Here is a 14,896-nt window from a genome sequence, read left to right as displayed (position 1 = left end):
GAAGGAGGTGATGGTGATGAAGGTGATGGAGGTGATGAAGGAGGTGAAAGAGATGAAGGTGATGAAGGAGGTGAAGGTGATGAAGGAGATGAAGGTGATGAAGGAGGTGAAGGAGGTGTAGGAGGTGAAGGTGATGAAGGTGATGAAGGAGGTGAAGGTGATGACAGAGGTGATGGTGATGAAGGTGATGAAGGTGATGAAGGAGGTGAAGGCGATGAAGGTGATGAAGGAGGTGATGTGATGAAGGTGATGAAGGTGATGAAGGAGGTGAAGGAGGTGAAGGAGGTGATGGTGACGAAGGTTATGAAGGTGATGAAGGTGATGAAGGAGGTGAAGGCGATGAAGGTGATGAAGGAGGTGAAGGAGGTGAAGGTGATGAAGGTGATGAAGGAGGTGAAGGAGGTGATGTGATGAAGGTTATGAAGGGGATGAAGGAGGTGAAGGAGGTGAAGGAGGTGATCGTGATGAAGGTGATGAAGGAGGTGAAGGAGGTGAAGGTGATGAAGGTGATGAAGGAGGTGAAGGAGGTGATGGTGATGAAGGAGGTGAAGGTGATGAAGGAGGTGAAGAAGGTGATGAAGGTGATGAAGGAGGTGAAGGAGGTGATGGTGATGAAGGTGATGAAGGAGGTGAAGGTGATGAAGGAGATGAAGGAGGTGAAGGTGATGAAAGAGGTGAAGGAGGTGAAGGAGGTGATGGTGATGAAGGTGATGAAGGAGGTGAAGGTGATGAAGGAGATGAAGGAGGTGAAGGTGATGAAAGAGGTGAAGGAGGTGAAGGTGATGAAGGAGATGAAGGAGGTGAAGGTGATGAAAGAGGTGAAGGAGGTGAAGGAGGTGATGGTGATGAAGGTGATGAAGGAGGTGAAGGTGATGAAGGAGATGAAGGTGATGAAGGAAGTGAAGGAGGAGAAGGAGGTGATGGTGATGAAGGAAGTGAAGGAGGAGAAGGAGGTGATGGTGATGAAGGTGATGAAGGAGGTGAAGGAGGTGATGGTGATGAAGGTGATGAAGGAGGTGAAGGAGGTGATGGAGGTGAAGATGATGAAGGTGATGAAGGTGATGAAGGAGGTGAAGATGATGAAGGTGATGAAGGAGGTGAAGGAGGTGAAGATGATGAAGGTGATGAAGGAGGTGCACTAACGTTAGCATATCTAGAGCAGTAACGTCACCTGCTGCTGGTGCTCACACGCCTCTGAGGGCAGCGTCCTGTCGACGGCTGTGTTTCTGTCGTGATGGAGGTCGTCTGTGAGCGTTTATTAAAAAGCCAAAGGAAGCTAATTTAGGGAGCTCCTCCTCCTCCACCTCCTCCTCCTCCACCTCCTCCACCTCCTCCGCTTTGTGTTTGAAAGTCACGACTGCTTCGAAAGTCACAAGACAAAAAGAGAAACGATGTTTAACAACATGTGATTGACAAAATAATCATGTTGAATACAAACTTTAAAAAGAGGGCGGGGCCAGCTTTGTGATGAAGACTTGTTACTGAGGGTGATGAAGATGCTGCTGCTGATGAAGTCAAAGTTGTGACAAAGTTTTCGTTCTGTGTGTGTGTGTGTGTGTGTGTGTGTGTGTGTGTGTGTGTGTGTGTGTGTGTGTGTGGTCCCTCCTCCCGACCTGTGAGGAATGTGTTTGTCATAAAGCTGACAGGAGCTCCGACTCTTCACAGGTGAACTTTTATTGTTGTTGGGAGACACTGAGTGATAAACTGTGACGGCGTGTTCAGACAGGAAGAGACATAGTAAGTAGAGAGATGGAAATACAAGACACTTTCTAAATCTATTCAACAAACATGTTTCATTTCTTTGGTTTGCTTTTATGTTTCTGGAACTTTAAGTAAAATAAACTAGTTTCTGTGGCGTCTGTCTGCAGCAAGACACAAACTGAACATCACCGTAAATCTTCACCACATTTCTGTCTGTTGTTTTCTCTTCGTTTTTATCGTAATATCAACACAACAGGTATGATTCTGAGATGATTTTATGATGATGATGATTTTAAGTGGAGACTGAGCATCTAAACGATGCAAGACAACTTTATTTATTTGGCTCATTCAGGTGGAAACACAGTGTGCTGCACACAGTGTCAGACAGACGTCACAGGCACAAAACAAAACCAGCAACCGATCACATCTGTTCAAACTAAGAGTAAAACCTCATAAATAATAACTAAGATGAAGAATTAACCAATAAAGATACAGAGATGTGTGACTCACAACTGCTCAAGAATTTGTTGAAAATAATGATACTAAAAGTAAACCATTAAACATAATGAATGAGTAAAAACTGAACAGAATGACACATACTGTATAAACCAACAAAATAAAATAAAGATAGTACCATGCTCCAGCCCAGGTGTTCAGGCTCCGCCCCCTCAGACAGCATCAGCTTATGGGCGGGGCCTCTCTTGGTAAATATGTCGTTAAAGCCCGTTGAAAACACTGCAGCACATGTAGAAATGTATGAAGCCTAAAATGATGCCTTCAGGGCCCGTAGGAGACAGTTGCGCCTCTCACAGTCTTCTTCTGTTGTTTCAGCCGACACATTTCGACGGTTCTAAAAACTCATCTGAGAAGTACAGAACATGTTTCATGGTGATTCTTACACGCAGCAGTAAATCTACACCTGTTGCCTCACACCTCAGGAGATTTGTTGCAGCTGAGGATTAGTGGGCGGGGCTTCTGATCTGCTCGTCAGCTCCTTTCAAAAACCGTCCACTATTGTGAGTTAGCAGCAAGCTTGCTAGCTGTTGACGCCGACAGCCTGTGACGTGATGAGTGACGCGATAACAAAGACTTTTCCAGCTTTCAGCGTCAAATTAAAACCCCTCCCTGTCTGTCTACCTGTGCAGGTACGCCGGAGTCACTGGAGGAGAAGGAGCACCAACTCTCCACCATGATCGGTCAGCTGATCAGTCTTCGGGAGCAGCTCCTCTCCGCCCACGACGAGCAGAAAAAGATGGCCGCCTCACAGCTGGAGAAGCAGAGACAACAGATGGAGCTGGCCCGGCAGCAGCAGGAGCAGGTAGGGATGGTCACATGGTATCGTGACATCATCGTCACGGTTCAGAGTGCCTGTCATTCGCTCCTCTCAGATATCCGAACATTTTGATGGGTGAGATTTGGAGATGTAACTCCAGCAGGGTGGAGAGCAGATGTAGCTTTAGGTTGGATGAACTTCCTGTGCGTTCAGTTAGTTAAGAACCAAAGCAGCACCTTGGTGTGACGCCTCTGCTCACAGACCACACGTCTCTGAGGCGTGAACGCTCAGAACAGGAACACGTATCCTGTTGTCTGCAGGAACACAGCAGGAAGAAGATCGGTCCGAAGTTGGCTTGTAAAATGTCGTCCCAACTGTCAGTAATAAAATCCCAAACTTTCAGAATGAGACCCAGGACGTGAAGTCAAAACATATTTTTTTCTTCTATTATGTGTGTTTATGCGTCTTTAAAAGCTGCGACGATGCTGATGCGTGTCTTCAGGTGTCAGACACAGAGAAACGAGCGTGTGACAGACACAGAGACAGAGAGGTGTTTAGGTGAGCTGCTCTTTGTTTAGGCTGTTTTGCCGACACGTTACTGTAGGTCGACATACGACAGGCTCTGTTTGGACAAGTCCACACCTCCCATCACAACACATTCCACCTTTCACAGCCTCACAAAGGAGCGGGGAGGATGGAGAGAGTGAAAAGAAAGACAGATTCCAATATCAGCCAGTCATTTGGCTGTTGAGACTTGATAGGATAATGCCCTACAGACAAACCCTGAGAAATCTGCCTTTAATGAAATATGACATGTGTGCAAATGGGGCGCCGCCTCCCATTCAGCAGCCTGTAATTACATTTCAGAATAAATACACTAAACGACTCCTCAGAAAAAACACAGTGAGGCAGCTGCTTCACTCTGCCGGCGCAGAGTGGGCGGGATTAGACGCTTCACATGCTGGCCCTTTAAGGAGTTTAACCTCACGTGACTGGCCGGTCACAGCTGTCCGTCACTGGCTGACAGATTCTGTAACTTCTGACTTCAGATGGTTTTTATCAGAAGGAGTGTGACGGCACCTCCTGTTGAGAAGTGATGATGGGTGTGTGTGTGTGTGTGGGGGGGGGGGGGTGGTGGTTCCTGAGGCATGCTGGGTGTTGGCCCAGTAAACATGTCAATCCCACACATTGAGTGTCAGGAGCTCAGCACGCTGATGAAACAATCGTGGAGCATTGACCTGCTGCACCGCCCGTCAGACGACCCTTTCAGAGCTGCTGGAAAATATTTTTGTCTTCGAAGGTTCAGTGTGCCTTCATCCTCTTCCTCCCTGGCTCACCGTCTCCTCCAGTATCAAAACTGACTCACTGACTGGGTTTTTACAGTTTTCACCCTCCTAAAATGACCCAGATATCACAGCCCATGCAGCCTGAAGTGTTTCCCAGCAGCAGTGACAGACGGTTCACCACAGGTCAGATCAGTGCTGATTAAAATGATAGAAGAAGAAGAACAGCACAGTGACTGGGATCAGCTGGTGGGTGTCTGTCTCATGTGTTGCAGATATGAAGGCTAATGACAGTTAAATGGTGTCCTTAGTTCTGTGTGTGTGTGTGTGCACCCTTTTTTCTTTACAACTGAACCCATCATCATTCTGCAGAGAAGAAAAAACGCTCAGGGTTGTTTGTATTTCATTAAACCAATCAGAGCCCTCTGTGGTGGTGCAGCGACAGTAACCCTGCAGAGGGAACATGTTTTGGCATGGAGGCGAGCGCTGGCATTAAAATGGTTAAAAAAGAAAGCACCAAATGAAAAAGTTGTTTTAGAGCAGTGGTTCCCAACTGGTGGGTCGTGGTCCAAAAGTGGGTCGCGGCTCCATTCTGATTGGTCCACAAGTGATGTATCAACTTTGTAAAAAATACACTTTATTTTGAAGTGCAGTGAATTTCCAGCACAGAGCTTTTACTTTGAAGAGCCGTTTCCTGCTGTAGAGTGAGAGACTAACACACAGCTGCTGGACAGAGAACTGATGACTGAGGTTTAGTGTTCAGGTCAGCAGCTGTGTCCACACAGAGCTGAAACACAGAGTGGAGACTCAATGGGATTGTTTTATTAACTGTTTCTCTCTTTCTGTGTGTGTGTGTGTGTGTGTGTGTGTGTGTGTGTGTGTGTGTGTGTGTGCAGATTGCCAGACAACAGCAGCAGCTCCTGCAGCAGCAGCACAAGATCAACATTCTCCAACAACAGATCCAGGTCAGTACTGTATGCACACACACATACACACACACACACACACACACACACACACACACACACACACATACACCTACCAACTACACAGCAGTCATAAACACACACACACACACACACACACACACAAACACACACAGCTCTCTGCAGACTCCCCTCATCTCTGTTTAACGTCTCGTCTCTGTCTCAATGATCTGAGCGTCCATTTTCCTCCTCTTCATCATTACTGAGTCATGTGTGATGAAGAAACAACAATGGAGTGAGAGGTCGTGACCTTTTCTGTTATGTTTTGAGACACTGGTCCTGCACTGATACCGAGGCCTGCAGACACACACACACACACACACACACACACACCACTGAGGCAGTAATTGCCCTGGTTATGGCCGGATCATTTACTGCTGCATTGATCACTCAGCGATCGATATCCCAGCATCCTCCAGGCTTCCTCCTCCTCCTCCTCCTCCTCCTCCTCCTCTGCTGTTTGTTCTTCCTCTTTAGCTTCTGTCATGAATCCAGATCATAACATGAGACGTACCTGCAGATAAACAAAGGTCACTTCCTGTTTGGTTCACAGGTCTGATTGTGTTTGTTTTCTTTTCTTCTTCTACTGTTTGATCCACCTGATGCCCTGAAACTCGTGATCCGTCTGCGCTCGATATTCATACACGCTCACCAAGGCGTGACGTCCAGCTGTGAACCAAATGCTGCTAAATGCACGCGCTGTGGCTGATCGCCATGTGGGACGTTAGCCAGCTTGTATTTCCTCAGGATATGTTTTTAAGTGGTTGAGTTGCTGCTGCAATAAACCAGCTGCTGAGTCGATCTGGATCCACTGAGGACCCCGTCAGCCCCCCATTGGCCCCCCATCGGCGACCAGCTTTGGATCTTCCTGTGTTCTGGAGGTGTGATCTAGTTAACGAGAGCTTGCCCCCCCCCCTTCTTCTGCTCTTTTATGACGAGGCCCCACCCTTGGATCTTAATAAAGCTTGGATGGGACTTCATTAGGCCTCGGAGCCTCGGGGGACAGCGACACCATAAACTGCTCAGGTCCTCCTCCATGCTGTGAAGCCTGGATACTGTGTCATGTTTGGTTTGGAGGATGGAGGGACATGCTTCATGTTGTCCCGTCAAGCTTCAGAGATTTTGGCTGCATCTTTTGTTTCTTATTTTCTGTGTTGAATTTAATTCAGACTGACCTGTTGAGTAAATGTTCAGGAATCAGTTCACTCAGAGACAAAAACAAAGAGTTTGTTTTCACTGTAAAGTTGCAGGACATTAAACGCAGCACAGCTGGGTGTGCAGCAGCGACGTGGACTTATTTAGAAAACAAAGGCATTTGTTGGTGAGGCAGCGGAGCTCAGTGCGGAGCTCAGTGCGGAGCATATGGTCTATCTGCTGTACAGAGGTTTACAATGATTATGGCTAAGCTCCAGGGCTTAGTCACTGGAGTACGGCCTGTTTACGCTGTGTCGGATGTGTGTTGGCTTCAAACACACAGGCAGCGCTGCACCGGTCTGTTTCCACTTATCAAATCCAGACCTGAGCTCCTCTCAGGCCAATACTCGGAGGAGCTGACCAAATGCTACTGTTTGAGCTGAGAGGAGGAGGCCTCGGTGCGGTGAGGCGCCGCTCCTTCTTCATCTCTTTATTCCAAACACTAAATGTTGTCCAGATGGAAAAAATAAGAAACAACAGTTGCAACTCCCTGATGTGCAGCGTTCAGCGAACACATGCCATCTGTTGCATCAGCGAGACCTTCGGTGATTAATTAGAATTAATTTTACGACTCTGGCTCATAAATTCTGAGACTTTTATAGACTGGAGTCTTATCTGAGTCTGATTTATGGACGGAGACAATGAGCTGTCAGTGGGGAGCCGCTTTTCCTTCTTCTGTCTCTTCTGTCTGTGGACGACGGTGTCGGTGTGTTTGTCAGCGTACTGTAGTTCAAAGTGACCCAGGTTTCCTGTCATGTGGTTTTAAATGGTGTGGAGAGCCAGCGGGGGGGCAGCCATGGGTTAAAGGAACGCTTCCCCAGGACTCACTCTCATAGATATGGTTACACACACACACACACACACACACACACACACACACACGTACTTATAAATGTGTATCATGATATGAACTGAGAGCAGATACAGCTGATGTTACTGCACACATGTGGACTCTTCATATATATATATATATATATATATATAATATATATATTCCCCTGCAACACACACACGCACACACGCACACACACACACACACAAACACACACACGCGTCAGCAGAGCAGCCCAGCCCAGCCTGGTGGCTGACAGGCATGTGTCTTTGTTAAGTCAGTTCCTATAATGGCTCTCATATGTGGCCCATTTCCTTCAGGCCCACAAAGGCGCAGGCCCTAACCGCACCGCCCGGGCCCTAGCTAACGGGCTAATTAATGACTGCAAAGCCGCACTCCTTCTCCTCCTCCCTCTCTCTGTTCTTCATTTATAACTCCTCTGTCTCCTCCTCCGTCTGCTCCTCCTCCTCCTCCTTCTCCTCCTCCTCTTCCTCCTCCTCTTCTCTGTGACTTCTTGTCGTTTTCTGATTGTTTTTAATATTCCCCTCTGATGATTATGATGATGATGATGATGATGACGAAGATGAAGCTAACAGTACGGTATGCTGCCCCCTGTTGAAGCTCTCTGTCATGGGGTTAATGTTTGATAACCTGAGCTGTGGATACAGATCTGTGTGACGGCTGAACGAAGACCAGATGAAATCATTTATAGTAAAGAAAGAGACTTTTATTATTTATGAGCCATGATGTGATGATGATGATGATGATGATGATGAATGACACACACACACACACACACACACACACACACACACACACACACACACACACACCTTCCTCTCTGTAAACTCCTTCTGTCATTACTGAATCAGAGTTGGAAGCTTTTCTCTTGTCTGTAAAGTGCTGATGTCGGCTGAGGCTCTGAGGAGTCCGAGTTACTAAACCTGTGTTAACATAAACACAGTAATCCACACACACACACACACACACACACACACATGCATAAGAACTAATGGAGCAGGCAAATGGCCGTTAGATGGACAGGCAGCTCCGACGTCAGCACATACAGCTTCAGACACAATGAGTCGGAAAGCCATGGAAGGCCCATAACGTGGATTGGACTCAGCAGCTATGGAGAATGGCAAACTCTTGACTTTACAATGGCCCTCACTTTACTGTGTGTGTGTGTGTGTGTGTGTTAGCCTATAGAAACATATACAGTAACTGTGTGTGCTTCAATTAAAATCACCTCTGCCATCTTTATCCTGCTCACATGAGTGTAACAACAACAAACTGATTACATATCCTGTTTTTGAGGCTGCATTAAGTCTGACCACCAGGGGGCAGAACTCAGCCCTGCCACATCGTTAGCTTATCTTGTCACTATAGATAACATGCCTAAGGTTGTGTTTAATGTTGTGTTCCATTTAGCTCACAAATCGGAGGTCAGACACAACTTGACCACGTTCCAGTTCAACAAAAAACAAAAACAGCTGTAGCCTGGTGTTACCCAGTGTTAGCATCAGGTGTAGCCTGGTGTTACCCAGTGTTAGCATCAGGTGTAGCCTGGTGTGACCCAGCATTAGCATCATCACCATAGAATATATACCACACTATATATGGTTCATTTTAATTTATAGAATACATACCACACTATATATGGTTCATTTTAATTTATAGAATACATACCACACTGTATATGGTTCATTTTAATTTATAGAATATATAACACGCTATATATGGTTCATTTTAATTTATAGAATACATACCACACTATATATGGTTCATTTTAATTTATAGAATATATACCACACTCTATATGGTTCATTTTAATTTATAGAATATATACCACACTCTATATGGTTCATTTTAATTTATAGAATATATAACACGCTATATATGGTTCATTTTAATTTATAGAATACATACCACACTATATATGGTTCATTTTAATTTATAGAATATATACCACACTCTATATGGTTCATTTTAATTTATAGAATATATAACACGCTATATATGGTTCATTTTAATTTATAGAATACATACCACACTATATATGGTTCATTTTAATTTATAGAATATATACCACACTCTATATGGTTCATTTTAATTTATAGAATATATACCACACTCTATATGGTTCATTTTAATTTATAGAATATATACCACACTCTATATGGTTCATTTTAATTTATAGAATACATACCACACTGTATATGGTTCATTTTAATTTATAGAATATATAACACGCTATATATGGTTCATTTTAATTTATAGAATATATGCCACGCTATATATGGTTCATTTTAATTTATAGAATATATAACACGCTATATATGGTTCATTTTAATTTATAGAATATATACCACACTCTATATGGTTCATTTTAATTTATAGAATATATACCACACTCTATATGGTTCATTTTAATTTATAGAATAGATACCACACTGTATATGGTTCATTTTAATTTATAGAATATATAACACGCTATATATGGTTCATTTTAATTTATAGAATACATACCACACTGTATATGGTTCATTTTAATTTATAGAATATATACCACACGCTATATATGGTTCATTTTAATTTATAGAATATATACCACACGCTATATATGGTTCATTTTAATTTATAGAATATATGCCACGCTATATATGGTTCATTTTAATTTATAGAATACATACCACACTGTATATGGTTCATTTTAATTTATAGAATATATACCACACTGTATATGGTTCATTTTAATTTATAGAATATATACCACACGCTATATATGGTTCATTTTAATTTATAGAATACATACCACACTGTATATGGTTCATTTTAATTTATAGAATATATAACACGCTATATATGGTTCATTTTAATTTATAGAATACATACCACACTATATATGGTTCATTTTAATTTATAGAATACATACCACACTGTATATGGTTCATTTTAATTTATAGAATACATACCACGCTATATATGGTTCATTTTAATTTATAGAATATATGCCACACTGTATATGGTTCATTTTAATTTATAGAATACATACCACACTGTATATGGTTCATTTTAATTTATAGAATACATACCACACTGTATATGGTTCATTTTAATTTATAGAATATATAACACGCTATATATGGTTCATTTTAATTTATAGAATACATACCACACTATATATGGTTCATTTTAATTTATAGAATACATACCACACTGTATATGGTTCATTTTAATTTATAGAATATATAACACGCTATATATGGTTCATTTTAATTTATAGAATACATACCACACTATATATGGTTCATTTTAATTTATAGAATACATACCACACTGTATATGGTTCATTTTAATTTATAGAATACATACCACACTGTATATGGTTCATTTTAATTTATAGAATACATACCACACTATATATGGTTCATTTTAATTTATAGAATACATACCACACTGTATATGGTTCATTTTAATTTATAGAATATATACCACACTATATATGGTTCATTTTAATTTATAGAATACATACCACACTGTATATGGTTCATTTTAATTTATAGAATATATACCACACTGTATATGGTTCATGTTCAGAGTCCAGAGACGAGTCAGCAGAGTGATGAATATCTTTGGTGTGAACACAGAGTGATGTACCTGTATGGATCTGAGTGTGTAGCTGCAACTGCACAACCACACAACTTCATTTCTTTCTCCTCACTCACATCAACCCCCCCCCCCCCCCCCCCACCCTGCTGCAGTGCACAAGAGCACCATTAATCCTAGTGTGTGTGTGTGTGTGTGTGTGTGTGTGCATGCTCATGTTCCTGAGGTGTGTGTATGTGGAAGTGTGTGCGTTGGAGGAAGAGGCCTTGTGTTTTTTTAGGGGCTGAGCAGAGCAGGGCCCCCGCAGCACCCCGACCCCCCCCCCTCCCCTGTAAAAGAAGATCTTTGTGTGTTTGCGCTGGTGAAGCAGCTCCAGTCAGTCCCAGTGTTCCCAGAGGAATACAATGAATGGGAGCATTTTGTCCCACTCTATAACCCCCCCACTTCTTCTTCTTCTTCTTTTTTAGGCGCTCGGACAGACAGACTGGTTTTTATTCTCTCCTCATTCCCTTCTCTCCGTGTCACAAGACGTCACACAGCTTCTGTGTGTGTGTGTGTGTGTGTGTGTGTGTGTGTGTGTGTGTGTGTGTGTGTGCGTGCATGCGTGTGTGAGAGAGAGAGACGAGGGCCTCCCTAGCGATCAGGCTTTTTTTGGAGTGTGACCTAAACATGGCTGTCTGAAGAGCTGGTCAGGTGATGAACACATGAACACATGTAACTGCACACTGACTGAACAAAGCTAACGGTGGCTAACACACACACACACACACACACACATACATACACACACACACACACACACACACACACAGATGCCTGATTGTGTTTTAAAGTGGGTGAGCAGAGTCCAGACTCTTCTCATATCACTACATACAGCATCATAACTGCTTCATGTTATTGTCCGTCCGTCCTGTTTGCCGTCTATAAACCTTTATTTGTCACATTATTCTAATAATTTAAAAAAGGTGAGAAAACTTTAAAAGATACATTTTTTCCTCCAGAAAAAAAAATGGATTTGAAAATTAAATTAAAACAAATTCCCTGCAGTGAATAATATCAGAGTGTGATGATGATAATAATGATAATAATAATATTAATTAATAATTAGATAATGATAATGAGGGGTGAACAGAGCCCAAACAGCGATAGATCTGTTGTGATGTGTATGAAAACTCCCTTTAAAAAGCACCTGTGTGTTTCAGAGGAAACATCGCAGCGCTACATTTACCTGACAGATCAATAAATGTCACTTTTTCAGATTTTAACTCACAAAATATAACAATTGAAAAATGCTGCATTATTATTGATTAAACTGTTGAGCGTTATCAAACTGAACCTGCACCCACAGATGTTCTGAATATATTTGCTGCTTGTAAAACTCTGTGTGTGTGTGTGTGTGTGTGTGTGTGTGTGTGTGTGTGTGTGACAGTCGTGTGTTGTACTCAGTTACTGTTAAAATCAAAGCCAGTGGTGTCTGTATGAATGAGGGACAGATTTCTGTCAGCTGTGATTGGCTGGTCCTCGTTACCTCAGTTTATCTGAGCGTGCAGCCTTCGCACCCTGAAACATATGTGCTCTGGAACACGTGCACGCTTTGACAGTGTTGCTGTGGCGTTTGAGCGCCTGCTGCACATCTGCATTGAAAACAATGAATTTGAGAACACAAAAATGCAGCATGTCTAAAAAGCCAAAGATGCTGATGTTAACAGCGTTAATCGATTAATAAAATCTGCTGTTGATGAATTTTCCATTGATCGTCTCATTGATGGTCTGATCCTCGCGGCCCTTTATAGTAAACACAAGCGGAGGATGCTCCTGCTCGTCTCTCGGTGTTTAGTCATGCTGTTTGAACCTCCCCACCACAAACCATTTCATCCGCCCTCCCGTCCCCGAGGACGCTCATCCAGCTCCACCACGTAACCACACAACATGCTGATGGTGTAAATCCAGGCTCCAATGATGAAGTGTCCCCGGAGGACGGAGGGAGGGGTCAGCCTGCTTAATGAATTGGTAGTAAAGGAGATGAATGGAGGTAAAGGCCACTGAGCAGAGGTGTCAACCAGCGCTCGTCTCAGCAGAGGAAAAGAAGAGAAGACGAACCAGAAGAGGCTAACAAAGGTGTGAAATGAAGAAAAGGTTCAGAGAGAAGAGAAATAGGAGGAACAGAAATTAGAGAGGGATAATGAAAGAAAGAAGCCAAGACACAAGTGTGATTCACCGAAATGTGACGAAAAACAGAGCGAGTGAAAGGATGAATCTTTCCTTCCTCCAAAAATAATAAAACAGGAAAAAACAACGGGACAAAAAAGAGAAAAAGAAATCTAAAGAGCAGGAGACAAGAAAAGAAAGAATAAAGACAAGTGATGAGAGAAGAAGAGAAATGATTTCTAAAAGAAGAAACAAAGAAGAAGAAGATGCTGCGGCCCAGCTGATGTTTTAATGTCAACGTCAGACGCCACCACTGAATTATGATTTGATTTTGAAACATGAATTTCATGACGCTGTTTCAGTGTCACACTTTTAACATCAGTGAATTTAGGTCTTTTGCATCACCGTTAATTTAACATTTAATAAAACATGAATCGACGTTCAGATTTCGTCTTTGCAATTGTTTGAATGTATTAAAATGTACAGTGATTTACTGTAGATTAACACAGAGATAATGTCCATCATGGCTCTGAATAAATACACACTGTGAGAGTTTTATTCTATAAATAAAAGAATACCATAATGAGAAGTGATGACAGTTATAATATTTAATAAAAATAGAAGAATATAATTAAACAAAGCAGCAAACTGCAACATGTTTCAGTGCGTCTGAAATATGACTGATACAAGTTCAGGTTTTTACAGTTTAAATCTCCTCATGTGCACTTTATTTTAATTTCATTCCTTTAACGTGAGCTGTAAAATCTTTCAGACAGCAACTTAACGAGCCAGAAGAAAGAAAACGGAAGCAAAGACAGACGGACTGAGAGAAAGAAAAGAGACAACAATTTTACAAGAGAGAAAAAGAAGTGAAAGAAAAGGAGGAGATAAAGAGCAGAGAGAGACGGATCAGTCGGCCCTAATAGATTCCCGCAGGCTCATCTTTGATTTGCTCTCCTCAGTCGGAGCCTTCGGCGTCTGAACTCTGCCGAACCAACACTTTTTAAGAGTCTTTCAAGCCGACATGAAAGGCAGCTGTTAGCCTCTGTGTTGTTTTAAAGGCACTTTGTTTCACATGTTCGCTTCTCATCAACGGACGTCTTCATCTGCTGTTTGCTCTCAGACTCTTCGGCCCTTGCCGTCATCTTCGTTTGGAAACACGTGTATAATGTTTGTTCTGCAGTGTTTCTGACTCTTCTTCTTCTTTCTCTCTTTGTGTTCATTCACTTCATTATTTTTCCTTCACTCTTTCTTTGTCTCTTATGTCCTGACTGTCCTTTCTGTCCATGTATCCATTTCCCTGCTCTCAGCTTTCTGTGTTCTGTGCTGTGTATAAATGCAGTGTTTGTGTAGACAGAAGTGGTTGTGAGCCTCATCCTGTTTTTATGACATGTTTAATGTGAGGACTTGAAACATGTCTCTTGTCTGTCCCTTGCCAACATGTCTCTGTGTTTCTGTGCCTCAGGTCCAGGGTCACATGCCTCCAATGATGATCCCAGTGTTTCCTCACGACCAGCGGTCTCTGGCTGCCGCTGCCGCCGCACAGCAGGGCTTCCTCTTCCCACCGGGCATGTCCTATAAGCCAGGTACACAAACATACACACATAAACACACATAAACACACATCAACACATGCTTATGCACCGCACAACTGCCGAGGGTCCGTCACACACTGACGAGTGCTGAGGAGATGTATGTTTAACGGATCAATGTTCACCCTCCTCAAACAAAAGCTGCAGTTTGTTAACTGGAAGAGAAACAGAACGTCTCTGTTTCTCACACACACACACACACACACACACACAGTGGGATCCCAGTCTATGTTAATGAGGTGTGTCAGGTGAGGAATGTTCTGGAAATGAGTGGAGAG

The 14,896-nt window shown here is 42.7% G+C and overlaps 1 protein-coding gene across 4 annotated transcripts in view; it reads left to right on the top strand.

The window, feature by feature from the left end:
* The window catches only part of LOC125887434 (transcription factor SOX-6-like), a 142,671-nt gene that overhangs the window by 83,514 nt on the left and 44,261 nt on the right, over positions 1–14,896 (top strand). For all 4 annotated transcript variants that reach the window (XM_049574232.1, XM_049574229.1, XM_049574231.1 and 1 more), the window contains exons 6-8: positions 2,847–3,019; positions 5,154–5,222; positions 14,492–14,612. In XM_049574232.1, the coding sequence (XP_049430189.1) occupies positions 2,847–3,019; positions 5,154–5,222; positions 14,492–14,612 (363 nt within the window). The remainder of the gene's footprint in view (positions 1–2,846; positions 3,020–5,153; positions 5,223–14,491; positions 14,613–14,896) is intronic.

This window comes from Epinephelus fuscoguttatus, linkage group LG4 (assembly GCF_011397635.1).
Source record: "Epinephelus fuscoguttatus linkage group LG4, E.fuscoguttatus.final_Chr_v1".
Taxonomy (NCBI): Eukaryota; Metazoa; Chordata; class Actinopteri; order Perciformes; family Serranidae; genus Epinephelus; species Epinephelus fuscoguttatus.
The sequence above is the reverse complement of the archived record's forward strand: the minus strand, read 5'-3'. Positions and strand labels throughout refer to the sequence as shown.